We start from the raw sequence: 22,090 nt of genomic DNA, 5'->3' as shown, positions 1-22,090 counted from the left end.
GGTCCTCAATGGCTCAGACGTGACACTCTGTGGTTTGTTCATCAAACCTCCCAATAGCTGGACCCTGGTGAAGCTCCCTCAACACGTCCGTGAGGACTCTGAACCATGTAACAAGCAATGTGCAGTTTGACAAGGTAACACCATGCCCCAGTGAATGCTTGTCGGATCTCAACCTGTCCGACATGCACGAGTGGATGGGAACTCAACCAGCTAGGTTGACGGTGATTTGGCCTCCATACGTCCATGTCTCCATCTCTGAGATCCCAAACCAAGTCGCAACCATTAGTGTCCCCAAACAGAAGGCCTTGTCACAATGGCCTCCTTTCTCCCACGTCGCCATCCTGGAAACCACCAGTGAACCCGCAAATAAGGGAGTATGATACTGTGGCCCAGAGAATGTGAGAGAGGTGAGGAGACATCTTTTAGGAAAGACAGAAGAGGAAGCCCGCCTCGGGTGCTGGTCAAGATGGGACTTGTCCAAGCACTTCCATAAGGAACGAACAGGAACAAATATATACTCAAATCGTCCAAGAATTTTATTGATAAACCTTTCAAATGATACATTTACATACAAGACCATACGATCATATAAAACATGGGGAGAACGTGTAGTCCAGGTGGTTTATGGCTATAAATACAGGTGGAAACCATGACAATACTGGGCTTATCGAGCATGAGACAAAAAGACATGTCGTCAGTGGCAATGATACATTGCAGCTGAACATAAATATCAAGATCAACCCTCCTCTTTTCTTGCAATAAAGAGACGTCTAGTAAAACAATAAATTACCCCCCAAAGGACTGGTGGCATTTTGTCTAAACCAAAACATGATGCTTGAAATACCCAGCAGTCCTTTGTTTACACAAATATTCAAATGAGGTGAGAGCAGACGACACTTAGATTCATGAGTTGGCAGTGGTTGGAGAGAACATGAATCGAGCATTCTTGCTTTGTGAGCAAGACATGGGAATGTATAAAACAATACTTGTTAGGAAGGAAATAAAGCACTGTGTGGTACAATCTTGACCATCTGAGAGATGGGGCTGAAACCACTGAATTGAAGATGATCTTAGTTTAACTGTTGAGACAAGTAGGAATTGGCTTATTTCAATAGGAAGTCAAAATCCTTTAGTGCCTCAATCCTTTTGTGCGACCATGAAAATGAACATTGTTGAGATCCATGCAGAAATAAGAGCTCTTGGCAACACAGGGACATTATATACAAACACTTGTTGAAAGCTGTGGCCGACTTGGCTCTCATCTCTGTTTACCGCAGGACAATGAGAGTGGAGACATGATAGAGAGGAGACTTACTCGCAATGTCAGGGATGATCTTGGGATGCAATCAGTATGGTTCAAATCCACTGAAACATGGTACACAGGAGAGTCACCTACAGATACAACTAATCATGGGTCGCAAGTTATCGTCCTTTAGCATAAAGATGGTGACAAACTTGATCAGGCAACTTGGTCTTACTGGTGTTGATTACTTAAGAAATGGTTAGATTAGTTCCTCATCATCTCACCAGAGGGAGATCACAAGCCAATCTACGATTGAAGAACCAAACTGCGTGCATCTCAAGACCGTTACGAGATTGAACACCTTTCCTTTGTATAAAATGCTAGTGCTGAAGACCACAAGGGAAGCACTTAAAAATATATCGATTCTGTACAGCGATTCTTGAGAACAAGCACAGCCAGGGATTGCGCAAATACACACTTTTCAGAAAATGATCAGTTTGTGATTCTGCAGCCTGTATGTTTTATCTGAAATGAAACTGTACCCGATATAGGCTGAACTTGCATGAAGTGGCGCTGTCCCTGACTGAGCTCATCCCTTATTGCATCATAAAACATTTTTGGACACGCGTCGTGATCACATTTAAGGGAAAGTTAAAGCAACGCATCAGAAAACATACCATTGTGAGAAAAATTGAAGTCAACACATCAAGTTGGAAATACCACAACTTGATTTGGCGCAGAAATGAGATCAATTTAGTTTGACAACCCATCTTGTTGTAACTTATGGCTATTTCATTCTTGAATCAAGCGAGCCCAAGTACAGGAAATTGATGATATAGGGGACAAAAAGCAATAAACAGTTAGTTCTTCATATCGTTCCTGTTTTCAAACCCAGGTACTGGAGCCCTGTTTCTCATTACAGAAGCACATACAAGTATGAATCGCATATCTTCATGATACCATTACATGATGAATTGAGGGTATTTCATTCAGTAAAAGCAGTAAAATACATTCAGTTCTCACTTGGGTTAAAACAGTGACATCTCACTGCCTTAAAACGCTGTATAAAAGATGACAGTTCTAACTACAATGATGACAACAACCCTTACATGGAAATATAATAATATCACTATGTACACTGATTTGACGTTGGAATGGTGATCCAAAATGACAATGATTTGGTGAGAACAAGTGGTACATTTACAATGATTTGATAGCCTTGCCAATTTGAAGGGACCTGTCTGATATATATTAATCATTGCATCACACAAACAACGACAAGGGACAACCCCAAGGCCAACCCCTGGGCCTAGCTTTGAAAATCAATGAAATTTAAAGGAAGAGTTGTGGAGTTTGCCTTTGATGTGTCTGACATCATGTCTGCCATGACGTCGAAATCAACAGAGGTCAACTCCACAACTCTTCGAAATTCAGCCACTTTCAACAAAACTTGCTAATCTCAATGAGGTGAATATGTTGGCTGATACACCATCAGGTTTTCATTTTGCAATATCTATCCGATGTGGCCTCCCCGGCATAACCTTCCACAAAGTCCTAGTTTATGCGTTGCAAAGTGACATTACAACATAGTGTCACAGAGAGAGTGCAAGATGATCAAACTTAAACCCAAACATAACACACCCGGGATGACCAAGATAACTAAAATGTGATCACAATGAATCGAAAACAAGACAGGAAGAAGTGACTGACACAACGTCAAGGTCATTCATTTCAAAACAAAAACTAACATAACGAGAACTTTAAGATAATGTCTGCTACAAAACAACATCTAGAACAGAAGTTTGTTGGCATCATCTTGATGTCAATGTTTGTGAAAAAGATTAGTCGGGGGGAGTGTCCTTACAACAGTCTAGAACTGACTTGATTCCCCGATTTCAAATGTTTTGTCACTGATATATTAACGCTTTCAAAACCGTCTTTAGACCCCCAGAAAATAAGTTCTATTTGAAATAGCTGCAGAAAGTTTTTTGCAATGGCTTCCCCGAGACCAAAGTGACCCGAGTTGAAAACTCAAGACTTGGACGTATTTACAAAGAATGACTAGGACAAGCCTCTCGAGATTCAGTTGAGCACAATTAACCCTCCACAGACGACATACACATTCTGAAGCGCCAAAGCTGGCGATTGATGAAAACTCCAAATAGATATGTTGAAGCAGACGTTGATATTGATAGTCTTGGTAATCTGAATGAAAGGGTTAACTGTACTGTTCATCTGTTACCAAAGTATTTCGGCAAAATGAGTCATCATCAAATGGCAAGGCTATTCTGTACACATGACCATGAAAAGAGCTGCTCGCTTAAATCTGTACACACGTCGAGCACCCACCTCCAAGCCCCTTCCCTCAATAACAACAAGGTGTCTGCTGAGATATGAACCAAACACATAATAATAATGTGCTTTGTGACACCCTAGCACCAAATAAAGTATCTAATAATAGGAAACCTAATTGTGACCAGCTACCTATATACACTCAGAATTGTTGACTTTTTTGAACACTACTTCTTGACATCATATCCTCCAGTGGTTTATTTTGTTAGTTTTTTTGAACACATTTTTGGCCAAGTATGAAATATTCAAAAATTTGATTTTTTTCTTCTTTCGTTGACAAACTCTCAACCATAATTTGTTATCTTACAAACACAAGTCAATCAGTACATGATAAGAGACCTATATTTAACTGACTGATTAACACTTCCTGCGAACTTCTCTATTTTGAGATGAAATTTTTAAACACGTTGACCTAGTTTGATACTAAAGCTTGCTGATAGGTTTTCACGGAACACTATTAGTTTCCATGGGACTGAACCCTGAGACAAACTCTCAAAATGTAAATCAGATTACATTGAAAAAAGTAACATGAAATAATTGAAACTGTCTCATTTATAGCATCTGAAGTCCAAGAAACTGATCAAGCTCAGGATCCATCCTGACACACAGTCAAAATGTCACATGATGTCACTGACAGTAGGCCTATCAACAAGCTTGCTCAACAATACTCCAATTGATCTTTGAAAATACAAGACCTGGTCACAATATCTTACAACAAAATTACTATCTATAAGACTGGAATTGGAAACGTGCACAGAATTTGAGATCTACACTGGTACATTTACAATGAACTACTAAGGTGCATAATCCACATAGCTTACACATCCTACACGCACTGAGCCAACAACCACAAATCACATAAAAATGTATAAAAAAAGTATAAAAGGTTTCTGAAACATTGCGTTTTGAAATCCTGACGCGCCAGTGTGCATGCGCAAATTGGAGCAGACGTTAAGATTCAAACTACCACTGAAAGATCGCATGGACGATTCTGGGCGTGAAATCAAGCCGCTAACTCCCACGCAAGTCGACATTTGTAACGGCGTGACAGACGATTTTCATGGTCTTCTGGTCAATCTGATGATCATGTTTCCACGTCACGACATCATGAAGTGTCCACCTCTGATTTGTGGATGAGAGATGACCGATCAACTTCTAACAGATTTATCCTTCGATCTTAAACTGAGAAGTCGTCTACCTCAACACAGCTTTGGTCAGGATATCAAACCTCACCATCTACAGAACTCGAATCTGCTCAACAACAGGAGATCATTAATTTTGATTTCTTTAACTTCAGATTGAACTGTAAGATGTCATCTTATGCAGTTGACCTCACTCGAGGCCAGCCGTTCCAAATCACTTGCCACTTCTGTTCCTTTGAGGAAGATTTAGAAGCTTCAGATTTTGCCTCGAAACCTTTTCAGCCTAACGCCACAAAAATACTCATTCAACGTCTGACAAGGCAGCATATTTACAAAGTGGTACAAGCAGTGGTTTGTGATAAAAACAAAATAACTTAAAAAATAAATAGACCTTGTTGATGTAAAGGCATTTGTACAGTAACAGGGAGTGTCCACCATTATGTTTTCAGACAACTGATATTATGGTATTCATACATAAGTCAGTCAGACTAGATATCTAGCATATACTGCCGTTGATGACCCTCACATAATAGAGGCACAGGTCAACATCATGGAGACGAGAGAGCAGACAAAAGTAGGGTAGACTAGTGTTTCAACGAGATGAGCTTGCATCTTTGATATGTTCAGCTATGAGAGCATGACGCTCAATCTGGAGTACCTTCCAATTTTCATCAAGTGTCAACATAGTGACACATTGGCCCAAATATACAGCGTCTGCTCTCACAGGGAGTACGTCTGCCTCTATTCTGAGAAGGTCAAGGCCACTAGATTGAATCACACAAACATAAGACTACATGAATCAGTTCTGGCGAATAGTTTGATATGAATGTGAAAGTAATGATAAAAATACATGTCCTAAATGCTCAGTTCACAAATGTTCGCTTCTTGGTAAAAAATTATATGAATTTGTTGTTAGATTCGTCGTAACGAATAGCACAAGTAAACTTCTCATTCTGATTCTCCTATGTACAGTTTGAATGATGTCACATTAACCAATCAATGCCTTGTAGTAACTGATTAATGTGAAGACACGACGTGTGATGTCTTGTCTTGTGATATGAGCACCGCATTGTACTGAGCAAGCCACCGCAGGTGTCGTAAATGAGGGAGTTTGCATCCTCAACTCAAGTATTATGGTCTGTTAGTCTCATTTTGATCATTTTTAAAAGTCTTGTTCCAGGCAGATCACAGGTTAGTGACTGCAGTAGCAATCTAACTCTGACTTGTCTGGGCAACGACAATACCTGTTTAAGTTAATCAACACTGAGCTACAAACCCCTTAACCATAACTATAACCACAGGCACATTACATGGTGAAGTACAGGTACCTTATGGTTCCTGTTAGCACCCTCCATCACAAAACATCACGCGTTTATGCATGGTAACAGTCTCTTAAGTTTGTGAGAGAATGCCAATACACCGTTACGCAAACAATCGGATACTGATTTCACATAGTTTTCTGGTTGAATTTTAATGGAAAATATTAGAATTTTCACAGTCCTTTTCCTCCATTTTTTCCATATGAATATCTCAACAATGTGATTGTTTTGTGATGGAGGGTGACAGTTATGATGAGACGCCTTGAGACAAGGGTCAGACACCGATGACCATCTTGGCAAACAATTTGAATTTGATTCTGCTGGCTTTGATATCGCCTCGATTCATCAGAATCCAGTAAGGACTGAAATCAGTGCTGTTATCAAGTGTTGAATCCCCTCACCATGATCAGTCACCAGATGGCTTTAGAACTTCAGTCAAGACAGACAAGAACCACCCGTGTCAGTCCCTACTGGCTCCTGTTTGTATACAAACAGCTGACCTCACTGTTTAAATGCATGTGTGTCGCAGTGAGAATGACCCCTTTGTTGCCAGCACGTACATCATGGTTCTTGACACAAGAATACCCACAATAACATGGTTCAAGCAGCTAGCATAAACAGGTGAAGAACTGAACATTATTGAGTGTTGTGATCGTACAATCGTCCCTCATGCATCGTATCTCTCTTGGATATTCTTTTTGAAAAGTCCTTTATTATCACAGAAACAGTCATTTGAAGTAGGTAATCTCAAGCTTGGAATAGTTCAGTAAGAATGGCCACATCGATCAGGAATCACCTGAATAATGTTCAATTCTTCAAGAGGCACAACAATACAACAGTAGAGTCTCCATGACAATGAAGGCTTGCTGTCACTTCGGAATGGCACAATGCATAAAATTACCTATGATTTCGACAGGAGGGCTGAGACGCTATCACGACTCTCTTTCGACTATCGTCACTCCCATAAATGGGGTGAGGGAGGCAATTCGGACGCTTGGGCAACGGAGGAGCTGCAAAGCACAAGAAGCCTTGTCAGCAAGGTTTCATTTGATGGCTTGGAGCAGACGTGTAACGGGGTACACGACTACTTAGAAGCAGACGTGCAATAGGTACACGCCTGCTTGTGAGAAGACGACCAACAAAAACCCCAAAAGGACTGATTCATGGTCAAAATCGATCATTGAAGATATTGTTATTTTGTGTCAATTCATCAATATTGTCCACGAGTCAATGAAAGCATTCATGACTGAAAAACACTTCAATGAATTTCATTACAATGGAACTTCTTACAATGCAAAGCAGCCGAACTTACAAGTACAAATCTGCATTTTTTCTTTTTTTGAATATTTTTCTTCCGATTTTGAGTTGTTTATGATTGGTGTATCAGTCCTTTGAGGGTTAAGCATGCAAGCTTCTACATTCTACAGGGGACAGCAACATTAACTAATGTTCTCCAGCAGCTTAGCTAGACAAGCTCACTCACGGGGAGAGGGACGTATCATTGGTGATTTCATGAATTGCCGAGTCACAGCTTTAGATCAGTGAACACAGTCACAATACTTACAAATCTCGAAGCTCACAACGAACGCGCCACAACTAATGATACTGTTACAATACATGGTGATTTGATAGTGAATGGAGCACATGGTCATAATGTTACACTGCTTCATCAAAGCTGTACATCATTTGAGTGGCCAAAAACATGGATAAAATCCACTCATAAAATGTCAAAGTCACAAACCAATCATCCTGGTTAACAATTTTTACATCTCCAGATATTTTCATCACAAATATTTACAATTGATTCCATTTCACAAACTATACACTAACATCTAATCGAAGTCACTTAAATTAGTATCACACACTATCTACATGGTCCTCTACAAGTCACTTGTAGACGAAATGCACAGAAAGTAAGGTACATCTCCGCTGTACATTTATACCTTACATTTGCAGTAGGCTTCAGGTATTCAGCACATCAGTAACTAGGAGCAGACACTGGTGGCAGCATCCTCATCTGTACCTAGTACACGGTATCAGGAGACACTCATTACCCGCAATAGAGTTAGCAGACGGTTATCTGCTACAAGACATACCTGGAGAAGCTTTTGAAGGCTGCTGATTGTGGATTGATGCACAGCGGTATTCGACTGGTTTGCTGTTGTTCCAGAATGAATTTATGCAGTTTTTCTGAAAACGAAACGAACGGAAATGAAAGTCAAGAGAAAAGACAGGAAGCAGAGAAAACGCGAATATAAACTGGAACCTGAAATTACGCCCTTTTCATAATTCTTTCGAAATATCACTGTCTAAGCTGACGGACATAAGTAAAACTCATCAATTAGTAGATATATCCAGACTTCAGTCTCTGATCATGATGCTAGTTTCAGACGACTTAGACCAAATCAGTAGCATCAGCAGCAGACATTCAATAGTACTCCAGGTTTTAGCTCAGTGCCAATTGAAGAACGCCTGTATGAATCACATTGTTTGCTTGAAGTATGCATTCATGAACACAGACACTGCATATTTCTAACTTGGTAGAGAGAGGTCCAGTTAAAACAGGTTCTACTTCAAACAGGATAAGAAGGAACAAGAATAGCACTAAAAACTGTATGATATAAAGATAAGAGATTACTGGCTAAAAATAGAACGCTATAAACAACTCGTAAGAAAAAAAGAGTTGACTCACCTCTGACACGCTGTACAGACGTTAAATCGTCTTCAAAAGCGTAACTAAATGGATGGGTGCATATAGATTCAAACTCAGCACAATACTGGCGGCCCGCTGAGGTATTCTGGCAGCATTTACACATACACGAATGATATCGTAATCGTCCTTCTTCTAAGTAAGGATGTGCCAACGCGTCGATCGCTGTGATGCGCTTCTCCTGAAGAATATACACATGGTTTATAGTACTGACACTAGGTGGCAGTGTATCACAACATATCAGGAAGCACAATCACCATCAATACCAATGGAACTTACGAAAAAAACTTGAAATCCATTGATCAAAGTTTAGTTAGCGAATGGCCTTTGTGAGGGTGAAACGTAATGTTTACCCTCAAGCATTAACTTGCTGCACTGACATTGTATCCATTCATTCTCATCAAATTATTGATTGATAGCACAAAATTTGTTGCAATTCGATGCAAGTTTCGATAAAAATAACCGTATAATTTTATGCATTGAGCAAGCTTATTGATTTTAGAGCAAAAATGACTGCATCATTGTTGTGTATGTATGTGACATTGACGAAACCAACTCACATAATATCAATGCTTTGTTCTGCGGCAATGAATAATTTATCCACCTAACATGTTTACAGACATAGCAAGAGCCGACGTCAGCATCTACAAGTTACCACCCTGTTGGTCATTTTGGCTTCTCATTAGCAGACGACAATAAAGAATTGCTCCAAAGGTATCTCCCTTCTCCAGAACAATATTTACCTTGGTGAAATTGGACCTTTTGGTATAAATTCAATGATTCATTTCAATTCAAGAGCAAAACTAATACAAGAGACTTACGGGATCAAAAACCATCATTCGACAAAGTAAATGCACGGCCTCATGAGTGGCCTGATTTGATAACGTGTAGAGTGCTGCCATGGAGGGTTGCTTGTGTGGTTGTCGGAGGATGTGTGCCTTCGCCCCGGGACACGCCGTCCTCATGTCCTCAAGGGGCGGGGTGCCAAGTAAGTCCGTGATCAGATCAAGCTGAGGAAGAAGAAAGGGAAGGGTTAAAGATTGGTTCACTAGGGGGACTCTCCACGGAGCATCATGTGTACAGGATGACGCAATCTTAGCTGGTCGATAGTGCAACCAGTGAAACAGACATGAATGAATGAATGAAGTTATTACTTTGTTAAAGCAGTTGTTTGTGAATACAGCCCACGGCCATGGTGGAAGTTACCAGGGTGCATGGCCTACAGCATGGAGACTAAGGTTACCAGCTCTTTCTCTATGAAGAGTTCATCACAAAGACATGATGATCAATTGTTGATTGGGAATACACTGATAATGTTACATCATTGATTATCCTCACTCAATATTCTCAGTTAACTACAGCCGTCACTACTCACTTTTTTCAGATCAACACTGATCACGAGTGAGGCATATTAAACAAAGAGACCTGCTCAATGACTCACGCCATCAGGTTTGAACCAGGGTCCTCCTGATAACTAGCTGATGGTGCGAGCAACTAGACCACAGTGACTCCAAAGCCAAGAACACTTACCTGTTGTATAGGACTCTGTGCTTGGAATAAGATTCGTCTCCCTAATAATTCAGCAAATATACATCCCACCGACCAGATATCTATTGCAGAGGTATAATGTTTGGCGCCCATGAGGATCTCGGGCGCCCGGTAGTATTGCGTCACAACCTCTTGAGTCATGTGGCGAGATTCGTCAGGTTCCTCTATTCTGGCGAGACCGAAGTCACAGATCTGAAACAAGAAATTCATGCCATTTTGAACAACAAAGTAATTAGTGAATCACAGGCAATGTGTTTACTGGACTTGAAGGTCCCATGGCTGTCAAATGACTTTTTTAGAATTTCGAGGTGACCGGAGGGTATAGAATACATGTTACACATGGTAACACAATCTTTTTATATCGTCATATCTGAATTGATACGGACCAACCACAAATTTGCAATGAACCAATCAAGTGATACTAATGGTCGTTCTGACCATAAAGGCATCAGCTACGCTCTGATGCCCCCATCAAACCAAAAACATACTGAAACAACAAATGATGATAGGCAACACTGCTAATAGTCTAGTTGCGGTGGAGTAATGTTGACATACCTTTAAAACACAGTTGCTATTGACTAGTAAATTTCCCGGCTTGATGTCTCGATGAATGACCCTGGCTGAATGAAGATATTTGAGGCCTGAAACAAGAGAAACAGAAGCCTTGTTTGAGACCAAGGACAGACAAGTACTGTCATGGATGAATGACCCTGGCTGAATGAAGATATTTGAGGCCTGAAGCAAGAGAAACAGAAGCCTTGTTTGAGACCAACGACAGACAAGTACTGTCATGGATGAATGACCCTGGCTGAATGAAGGTATTTGAGGCCTGAAACAAGAGAAACAGAAGCCTTGTTTGAGACCAAGGACAGACAAGAACTGTCATGGATGAATGACCCTGGCTGAATGAAGGTATTTGAGGCCTGAAGCAAGAGAAACAGAAGCCTTGTTTGAGACCAACGACAGACAAGTACTGTCATGGATGAATGACCCTGGCTGAATGAAGATATTTGAGGCCTGAAACAAGAGAAACAGAAGCCTTGTTTGAGACCAAGGACAGACAGGTACTGTCATGGATGAATGACCCTGGCTGAATGAAGATATTTGAGGCCTGAAACAAGAGAAACAGAAGCCTTGTTTGAGACCAAGGACAGACAAGCACTGTCATGGATGACAGTGATGACTGATACTCCTACCATCACAATGAGAGAGTATAGAGTTGCTGATTTGGTTTACTAATGTAATTCAACAAGCTGTACATGTTTCCTGAGACAACAGATCAAGGGTAAACAGAGGAACTGAGTTGATGAAGTGAATGGACTGGCTCTACCTATACATTATGACAGAGCCTAGATCATGAGAGTCAACAGGCTCCATTAAAACACTGTCAAAATGCTCAGTGCATTCTGTTGTCAATTCAATGGAGAGTACACACAATCTTGAGGGTAGCCAGGGACAATAGACACACTGACACAATAGGACTAAATCATTATGGTCCAGTGCTTGCCAAAGTGAGTTATACCAAACAACAACATAGTCAGTTTCACATATTCATACTACAGAGGGTGTACATGTCACTGGCCTATTCATACTACAGAGGGTGTACATGTCACTGGCCTATTCAAGGTGACTCTAATCCCAATTAATCCCCATGTCAATGAGACAGAGGTGTGTCAGATTGACCAAGCATTGTTGACTGTGTTCCTGTGTCTTTCCTGGTATGGTCAAGGTACATCCTGATTAGTTCTATACAAGCCATACAGCAAACAGGACCTCACGCTTCCTGTTGGCAGTTCAGTGAGAACAATCTGAGAATGGAGTCATGTGATTCCTATGCTGGGTCATCACACATAGACAATGTACACTTCTTTCTGTACATGTGGCCTACAGGGTATACTTTAACAGGATTCAACATAGTTGTTAGACCAAAACAAATTCAAGAAATAGCTTATATTGCATAAACATTATTTATGTTGGCACTCCACCATCTATTTCTTCAAAACAGAATGCCACCCATCAGTCCTCTTCTGTATGATTTCTCCACCAGAACCCGGCTATCATCAAAACAAATGATCATGAAAACTTTTACAACCAAGACAAATCATCTATCAAACAGCCAAAATCAATATATTTCCGTTTCGTATGAAATCTGTGAACATTTTTGTGAACAACAGCCACACTTCTGGTGTCCCAGGTTCTGTGTGAAGGGAAATAGTAACAAATGCATCAATTTTCCAATCACTTTCTGTCAGTATTTTAAAGCTCCACGCGTGGACTGACTTGTGGCTCGAAATCACCCAAGAATACAACAATGCTGCCACACTGACTTATCGTCCGCACCATTCATACTCATTGGAAAGGCAATTTTTGAATAATGAAGGATGTTGCACTATTCTGTGATTCAGTCGGCACACATTAGTATGCAGTCAGCAAAGTGGAGCAAGTGAGCAAGTACATGCCACCTCGCCTGAATAACTAGACAACATTTCCTGTCATGGCCACACAGGATGGATATAAACTGATCAAATAATGGTGTTTACTCGCAAGAGAATAAGGAACTTTTATTGAATTAAGCTTTTGTTGTATTGAGTTACTGGCAAGATAATCCTTCATGAAATAATTGTACGTCCCCAATAATGAATGGGCCATAGGTGATTTCGGTATCACACAATAGATGGATTACAAACTCAACAATTTGAATGAAGGCACGAAAGAGCAATCACCCCAAATCGTAGAAGAGCCACTTTCTGGTGATTTAAAGACCTTGAGAGTTGTGCTTACCTCTGAGTATTTGATATAAGAAGACCTTGACGTGATCTGACGTGAGAGGCTGTGGCGAGACGATGATCTTGTGCAGGTCACTTTGCATCAGCTCCGTTACCACATAGCTGCCGATTGGTTAAGGAAACTTTGACTAAAGATCAACATGAGGAAGCTATCATTCATAACCATAGTTTAGTTTTCGTCCAAAGAATTTACAACACGAATTAAGATGAAAAATAACCCTGCCACTTGCAAGGAACATAACATGTCAAGCATAAAAGAAGCTTGAGCTTATGGCAGCTGAAAAACTCATGGTGACCCATTCAGATTCATATTCATCCCTTTTTTTGTCAGTGGTGTCCCAGTTGTTGAGTTACATCAAACACAGGAGACCCCCTGAACAGTTCCCCAACAATTACATATCATGTCACCAACCTCATCATGACATGCTCTCAATTCGAAGATTCAAAGCATTATGACGGACATGGTAAAACTTTCTCACCAGGGCCGGCATTATTACCATAACGTCCCCAGGTCCTGAGTATGGTGAATGAACTCCCCACAACAGAACCCTTCTTCTTCCCTAAGGTCCTGAAATCACCACGGTGACCTCGCCTCCATTCATAACCAGATCATCGGTAATTTGGGGGTGGGAGATTCCATGTTGCCATGGGTGACCTCCACTCCATGCACCAAGGATGCCAGGCAGAGATGGCAGACTCTGAACGTCTGCTTGCCGCAAAATGTTATGATTTGGTTTTAATGAAAGGGCTACGGTCACAACCATTCATATCTATTTCAAATCACAAACTTTTTCATGCATTTTTTTCATCTAATTAGCTTAGGTAGCAGAGTGGGGAGGGCTAATTATAGGAGGGGATGGCTGAGGTGTAGGGTTACCAGCTTCGTTCTTTTTCTCATCATCAACTTCCATAACAATAACATCAAGCATTTTTTTAAAGAACAATGCGAAAAGGATTCGATACAATTATAAATCTCCATTGCGTAAAGATTCTCATGGGTGTCAGATATTGTGAGGGTTGATCGTCGATGAAAAAGGGTAACAAGACGCATCCTCAAATTCAACTCCTGCGTCCAGCACAATACAAATGTGACAAAGACGGGGAGTCTTCCCAAAGACTACCTTTCATCTCCCTCCGTTACCAAGGTAACAAAGTAAATGAAGATCCCTCCCGAAGGGCAGAATCAGATGGTTTAATGATGTGTGCATCAGCAGCAAATGTAACGAAAAAGGACACAGTGTGCAAGTTTTATTCCCAATTTGTGAAAAGGAGTGAAACTAATTTCACAGCAATTATTTTCCAATAAATATCACTCACAAGGAGGCATTTTTCAAACACTGAATACAGGTCTGATAGAGTACAAGTAATGAAGTAAACAGTCAGTATGACCCTGGACAGATTCACTCCACTGAGAGTCCTCAGACAACATCAACGATATTATAATGAAAATGGAAATGAATGTCTACCATGTGAACATCACAAGTCACACGGTGTACACGCGAGAAATCACCACTGATTGTAAGCACTGAACATCTGGTACATTCGTCTGGGTAAACCTCAGAGGACACGCGAGCGACAAAATGTATGATTTGCATCGCAAGCCTCGCAGGTTTTAATGACACTGTTTGAGGAGAAAGGAGGACAATGTCAGAGGGAAGCTCAGCCAACAAAAGGACAGCAGTGACTCTCGCCTTTGTTCCTGACGGCCGTGACAAGGACAGGAGGCTGAGGATTAGCATACTACATGTAGGATGGAGCTGCACATCATAATATCAGTATCTAGACTACTGCTGGTTTTTAGTGGTAAACTGGGATAGGGAAAGATTCATGCCTTTCTTTGTTTACATAAATAAATATCATACAATGAAAGCCCGCATGCGTCATGAACAGAGCGAGATTATCCTGAGGAGAGATGACGCACATTTAGAATTGAGATCTCATGAATGAATGTAGTGCAGAGGGTGAGACAGGGGTCAGAGCTATTTTCGCTGCTATAAAAGGTCACCGGGCAAACCCTTGAAACATGATCAAATGATCAGGATAGTAACAAGGCTACAGAGATTGGAAGGAACAAGGGCCGAGATTTAGGATGAACAAGGTCACACACGCAAAGGTAGACTCAACCCAAAGTGTTTTTTGGGCAAGCTTGAGAACGATTGAAACCTTAAACTGAGAATGCAGTTCCAGTGGCGCTTATCATAAGGAAGTTTCTTGACTCAGAAAGGAACGAAAACTTCCCGGGTCTGGTTGGTGTTCACAACAAAGCAGAAGAGGGCACTGACGTTTGAGGTTTCAGAACATCAGACAAGTGTCAAAACTGTATCAAGCCTTCTTTAAACTTTAATTCACTACAAAATTCAATACCACATGTTCAGGCCCGTGTGAAGGTTGCAAAAAGTAGCTGACCTGGAACCTCACTTGCACAATAGTCATCACAGCTGTTCAATAGAAAATCGGCTAAATCCAAAAATATCACTTCCTCACAGGAATGTTGCCATGAGACTCAACAAGAACGGGCAGACCCCAATGAATGGCGTCATCTGAACCTCTTTCAAACTCAACCTATAAAAATTTCTCAATCAACATTGAAGGTTTGTTAGTTTTATTTTTGGAGCATGCACTTGAGGGCAGGCTGCAGGAGACCGCAAGCTCGGACAAGTCATTGGGCAGAACTATTTTGAGACTCATTTTTCCCTTGTCCAATCTTGCCGATGATGATATGCACAGTGTTTGTTTGAAAAGGATACATTTCTTGGAAGAAGTCTATGTGTGGAGGTTGTAAGATATCCAGAGCTGATAACACCTGAAACGAAAAACAACAACATTGTCATCATTTTAATAATCAGAAACAATCAGAAAAACTTATAATTGCTTGTTTTATGTAGTCATTGCAGGTTGAAACAATCTGTGAATCAAAGCCACCGATCCTTTTGGTCTCATCATAGCAGCAATCACAAAATCGCTCTATCGTTCGTGCAGTGCTTTAGGAAACTTTCACATGTTTTATGTCGAGCGACAATATTGACCATCACAAGACCCCAGGTCAATTCTCAACCCCCCCATGACTGGCCTCAGGAAAAATTTCACCAAGGTCAAACTGACTGATTGTGACAACAAAGCATAGGCCTACTCATACTGATGGCCATTTTTTTATCGGCAACTATGCTTGGCCCAGCTGGTTGAATAGTTGTCATTATTCAGGATATTCATACAATTTACTGACACAAATGATTCACTTTCCAGGTCTGATTCACAATGGGTCTGTATGTCAATAATTGAGATAGCATTTTCATAGAAAGCCGATGTATACATTCAATTCAAGGAATACATGCAGCCTATCCTTCATTTAACATGGACGGGGAAATGTCCCTATTTGATTTCACTGCCTTCAATTCTTGAAGATATTAGCCTTCAGATTCTGCATGTGCTCTATTGAATCCTTGGGATTTAAGACTGATCCAAAGGAATGATTTCATGTTTAATTTTTAGGTTTATCTGTAGCTTTTGGAAAAGACAAAGTCAAAAGGCAGCATATCACCTCAAGGACAACCATCTCAAGAAAGTGCGCTAATGACTGCTAATCTTGAGCAACCTTCCCTGTGTTCTCCTCACCCGTAGAATCCACCAATCAGCTTATAAAGATTCTTTCTCCATCGGTGGAGCGCGCTGTCATCAATTTTGTTCATCTCGACAAGCAGTGGACCTGATAAGTTTTATGCACCGCACAGCCAACGGGAGAAAATGCGCTTTGTCTTGAAGCGAAACAACAATGGCAATTTTATCATAATCTGACATCATCGCAATCAAGGAAAGGAATTGACATCGGCTGTTCAATCCTTGCAGAGTGAAACAGGATAATATGGAAACCTTATAAGAGAACGGCCGCTATAATGCATGCAGATGCGTGCACCCAATTGTTATGATAATTCATCAGCCATTAGTGCTGAAAATGCAATTTTCATCATCAAAATTTAGCGGAAGCATTGTGTGTGGATGGGTTTTAATTCATCATCAATAAGGTGCCTACATGAGGGGGAAGTCATGTGTATTCCAGAATCACTTTACACTTTACTTTGTTTAGGACTGGAGGACTTGAACAGTTCACTGAACAGCACAACAATACAGTGCTGACCTCACAATAGAGATTACAACTCAAATGTAACCAATGTTTTTAAACAATAGGCTCTTTGATGTTGTTGTTGTCAACACTAGCCGCCTAACAGATGCAGTACATATTGTTGGTTTCAAGAAAACTTCTCAAAATAGAAAGCATGACCATTTTGGCACAAGGCTCAGAGACCGCACATTCCCTAATCAAGATCAGTATTGGGGTTCTTCGAGTCTATCACCTGCACAGATCTACACATTTTTTCCCAAAGTTACTGAAGAATATCTTGGTGCCATAGATCACTTGATTTAAATTTTCAAACTTCTGATATGAAACCTTACTTAGAGGTATTTTTGATGTGCATTTGATCCATCAACTCAAGGTAACGGCTTAGACATCGTCATGGAAACAAGTCACTCAGTGCATACATGTAGCAGAACATTTCTCAGAACATGGCATACATGAATTTATCAGTACGAGACAGTTACTGGGTGCGGAATGGACAAATGAAGACACCACCCATAATGGTTTGGTGTGTCCACAGCCAAAAGACGGCAGGAAATGGGGAAGCTAAGAATTTCATGTGATAACTAATGTCATTAAACCAATTTTTGAAACCTTTTGCAATGATATTCATTCATTCAAGCCCACAGGAAATTCCTCACTCGACCTGGAAATACAGAATACAGCCCATGTACTTGATATACTATTTGTAGTAAATCATCGAATTAGGCTATTCACACTTGTGAAAAACATAATGGCATAATATGGAATGGTATGCATATATCGATTCAAAGGTAGACAATGTCTGTGCTATTAGTGTTGGCCTTTATTAGAACTCAAGCTCAAGTTTTCCAGGGAAAGGGCCCTTCAGTGGCATACCAGTAGGCCTACAAGGATTCATAGAACTCTTTCAATCATATCAACAGTAGCATAGACATACAACAATAGCTGATGACTCTGATGGGTTTCATGTCCAAAACAATATTAACCCCAGTCATGTTGTGTTTTCTCTCTCACCACTGCCATAAAGGAGAATCAACTCACGTCATTGCCCTTATATAAATAATATAAGACTGAATTACTACCCTAAAGGCCAATGGCCTAAAAATAGACTTCATTAACTTAGCAGTCTATTTCCAACTATAACAGTTTATTTTCAGGCATGCAGACACAATATTTATGATATGATTACCATGGAAACTGCCCATCCTCGGGACATGGACTTATTTACCGTGATGTTTATCAATCAGTTTTCCAATTAAGGACGTTCAATCTTCCCTTCTTCAGCTGGGCTACATAAGGAAAGTGAAGGCCAATTTTCATTCTACATGTTGTCCCTTGTGTTTCAAATCTGGTTACTGGGCTCAGCTGATCAACAGGGATCTTTTACCTCATGCCCAGCAATCTAGGACTTATTTACCGTGATGTTTATCAATCAGTTTTCCAATTAAGGACGTTCAATCTTCCCTTCTTCAGCTGGGCTACATAAGGAAAGTGAAGGCCAATTTTCATTCTACATGTTGTCCCTTGTGTTTCAAATCTGGTTACTGGGCTCAGCTGATCAACAGGGATCTTTTACCTCATGCCAAGCATTCTAGTTTATAGAAGAGGTTATTCAATGAGCTTCTCTTGAGCATACACCTGGTGAACACTATGCTGAAACAGGTACACACAACCAGAACTTGAAACACTCACCACTTCTATCACCATAACACTACACTGCTTGCTATGCACTACCACAGTTGGAACCAAACTATACAGTAAATTGCAACAATTCAAAACGAGTGCAGAAGGAGGTGCAGCAAATCTGGCCCGCCTCACTATAAACATTCCCAACTTTCTGTCAGCTTGTTCACACCATGGCCGTAATGCCAACACAGCAGCCTCACCAGATTGCTCCGTTTCCTGATTTTGAAGTGTCCATCGTAAACAAGTTATCTTATGATACTTTTACTTACATTGTCATGCTTGAAATGGCAGAGCATCTTTAATTCCCGATACACTCGTTTACATGATATTAAATTCTGGAAGACATTCGGCATCTTTTTTAGCGCAACACGCTTTCCATCCCTTGGATCTGTCACCGACCTGCAACGACAAAGTTTACAAAAATGTGATTTTTTTTCTTTCTTTTTTTTTTACAGATCAATCATCAAAATCTCTAACTTCTAGATCCATTTCAGGCCTCCCTGGACACTCGCTTATGAAGATTTCTATTTCAATTCAACATAAAGTAAAAACTGCCGACCAAGAGGAAATGTAAAGAACTCCTCAAATGCCAGATTACTGTTGAAGTGATCAGAAATAATCTTTGTGAAAACAATAATTTGTCAGGAGGCCATAACTGTAGGTGTCTCAAACACTGACCAAGAACAATTCACTGCACACCAGCAACCACTATGGACTGATGGGGACATAATTGACACAAACCTCGTAATCATCTAACAATCCACCCTTGTGTATTCATCATAAATGCTTTGACCATCTGGTCTATTGTTCATTAGTTGTCACTGATCTTTCAATAGAATGGGGATTTTAAATTCATTGTCATAAGCCTGCATACTCAGCCCATTGTTACACTGTGTGGGAAAGGACTTATTCATTGCATAGGTTTTTTGTAGGATTTCCTCTCAAGTACAATGAAGTACTAAATCATTTTAGGAATTTCGACTGAACAGACTATTTGTGTCAGTAAGTAAGCTTAGTTCCTGAGTGGAACTTCATATCACTCTTTATGAATTATCTAGTCATTTTCATTCCCAGATCACAGGGAGTAACCGCAGGGGTGAGGGACTCGACAGGGTAGACCCCCCAACCCCAAATTTTTTTACCTACAGCATTGACTCGAGTAGGCCTACTCACCCACTGTATTTTCAATCTGGCACACAAAAATATTGTAAACGACATGTTGGTTCTTGCAAATAAGGTCAACACAGGTTTACAGAACTGACGAAAATAGTGAAATCTTGAGAAGCCAGAACAATAGATCCACTATAAGATGATGATCAGCTGAGCAGTCAGCATGGACAATGACCGAGAACATGCCATTCTCCAACGGCGGAGGCTCTTCCATAATGCACTATGATAATACACATAATAAATTCACAAACTCAAATAACAGCATTACACAAGAAAATCAAATTACAACCACAGGTGGAAATGTACAAGGAAACACTAACTACGCGATGAAATTAACACTGGGTCAATTAATAAACACACAATAGAGGCAAAACGGATTAAATTTTCCAAACAGCTTTGTTAACAATGCATTGTGAAACACAGCCGCAGAAACCCTGCAGTTGGCGAATGGACTAGCCAGCCGGAGTTTTAATTTTTGGAAGGGTACAAAAAAACTTACCAAACTACCCCAAAAGCACCGTATCCTATGGGTCTGTCTGGCTGGGCGTCTCGAGCAGGAACGACCGGTTGGTAGTAGGGAACTGTAGCAGCAGCAAGAATGGCGTGTTGTGATGCTACAGCGCCGTGAAATGCCATGATTTGACGGGTGTGCCGTTCGCCGATCACCGCCATTACACTGGTTTCGAACAAAGTGCCTGCACTTCAGCAGCTAAAAGCACAGGGTCTATACAAAATACATGGTCTATACTCTCATGGTGGTGTGATGATAAACTCCTCTTCCTGAAAATTGCTGATCTTCTGAGTCTAGGATATAGTGGACGGTGAAATTACTAATAAACTGAAGGCAACTAAGGGAGTTTTGACTCACACGCGGCGAGTCATACACACAAAGAAGTCACGTGACCAGTGCAAATTATCCCAGAATTCCCCACGATACCCTAAAATAGCGCACCAAAGCAAAAGCACGTGCCAGTTGGTGACGCACTTGGTTGAGCTTATTACTTTGTTCCGGGAAGTCATGTTGACAATTCATGGAATGTCGTCTTCAATATATCTTTTTAAAGGACATACAGGAAACTTTATCAATGATTGATTTATTTAACGAAACTTGACACAATTTCAATTCTTTAGCGCCAATGCAGTGGCATCCCTGGCCTTACTGAGTGATACTCATCCGAAGTCTTGTGTCGACTTTTGCTCATAGTCAACAGGTCCCGGGCTACAAGTCACACCATTCTTGCTAAAATTCTAATCAATCTATAATCTTAGGGTCCAAGTTCTGCTGGTATTTGTGACATGTTCAATGACACACCCAGCTTCAGTGGACAGACGGAAGCTCATGGTTGTGACATGGTCAATGACGACTCCAGCTTCGGTGGACAGATGGAAGGTCATGGTTGTGACATGGTCAATGACGACCCCAGCTTCAGTTGACAGATGGAAGGTCATGGTTGTGACATGGTCAATGACGACTCCAGCTTCGGTGGACAGATGGAAGGTCATGGTTGTGACATGGTCAATGACGACCCCAGCTTCAGTTGACAGATGGAAGGTCATGGTTGTGACATGGTCAATGACGACTCCAGCTTCGGTGGACAGATGGAAGGTCATGGTTGTGACATGGTCAATGACACACCCAGCTTCAGTGGACAGACGGAAGCTCATGGTTGTGACATGGTCAATGACGACTCCAGCTTCGGTGGACAGATGGAAGGTCATGGTTGTGACATGGTCAATGACGACCCCAGCTTCAGTTGACAGATGGAAGGTCATGGTTGTGACATGGTCAATGACGACCCCAGCTTCGGTGGAGAGACGGAAGCTCATGGTTGTGACATGGTCAATGACACACCCAGCTTCGGTGGACAGATGGAAGGTCATGGTTGTGACATGGTCAATGACACACCCAGCTTCGGTTGACAGATGGAAGGTCATGGTTGTGACATCGTCAATGACGACCCCAGCTTCGGTGGAGAGACGGAAGCTCATGGTTGTGACATGGTCAATGACACACCCAGCT

The 22,090-nt window shown here is 41.0% G+C and overlaps 1 protein-coding gene across 1 annotated transcript; it reads right to left on the bottom strand.

Moving 5' to 3' along the window:
• Positions 1-529: 529 nt before the first annotated feature.
• LOC135483404 (serine/threonine-protein kinase NLK-like) lies at positions 530-20,944 on the bottom strand. The gene is made up of 10 exons (XM_064764281.1): positions 20,570-20,944; positions 19,170-19,299; positions 15,848-15,903; positions 13,096-13,202; positions 10,870-10,955; positions 10,297-10,506; positions 9,588-9,776; positions 8,749-8,947; positions 8,153-8,246; positions 530-7,066 (listed from the first exon to the last, which is right to left on the bottom strand). Exons 1-10 carry the CDS (start codon positions 20,740-20,742, stop codon positions 7,012-7,014), a joined length of 1,299 nt encoding a protein of 432 aa, XP_064620351.1. The 5' UTR covers positions 20,743-20,944; the 3' UTR covers positions 530-7,011.
• Positions 20,945-22,090: the final 1,146 nt, after the last annotated feature.

This window comes from Lineus longissimus, chromosome 2 (assembly GCF_910592395.1).
Source record: "Lineus longissimus chromosome 2, tnLinLong1.2, whole genome shotgun sequence".
Lineage (NCBI taxonomy): Eukaryota > Metazoa > Nemertea > Pilidiophora > Heteronemertea > Lineidae > Lineus > Lineus longissimus.
The sequence above is the reverse complement of the archived record's forward strand: the minus strand, read 5'-3'. Positions and strand labels throughout refer to the sequence as shown.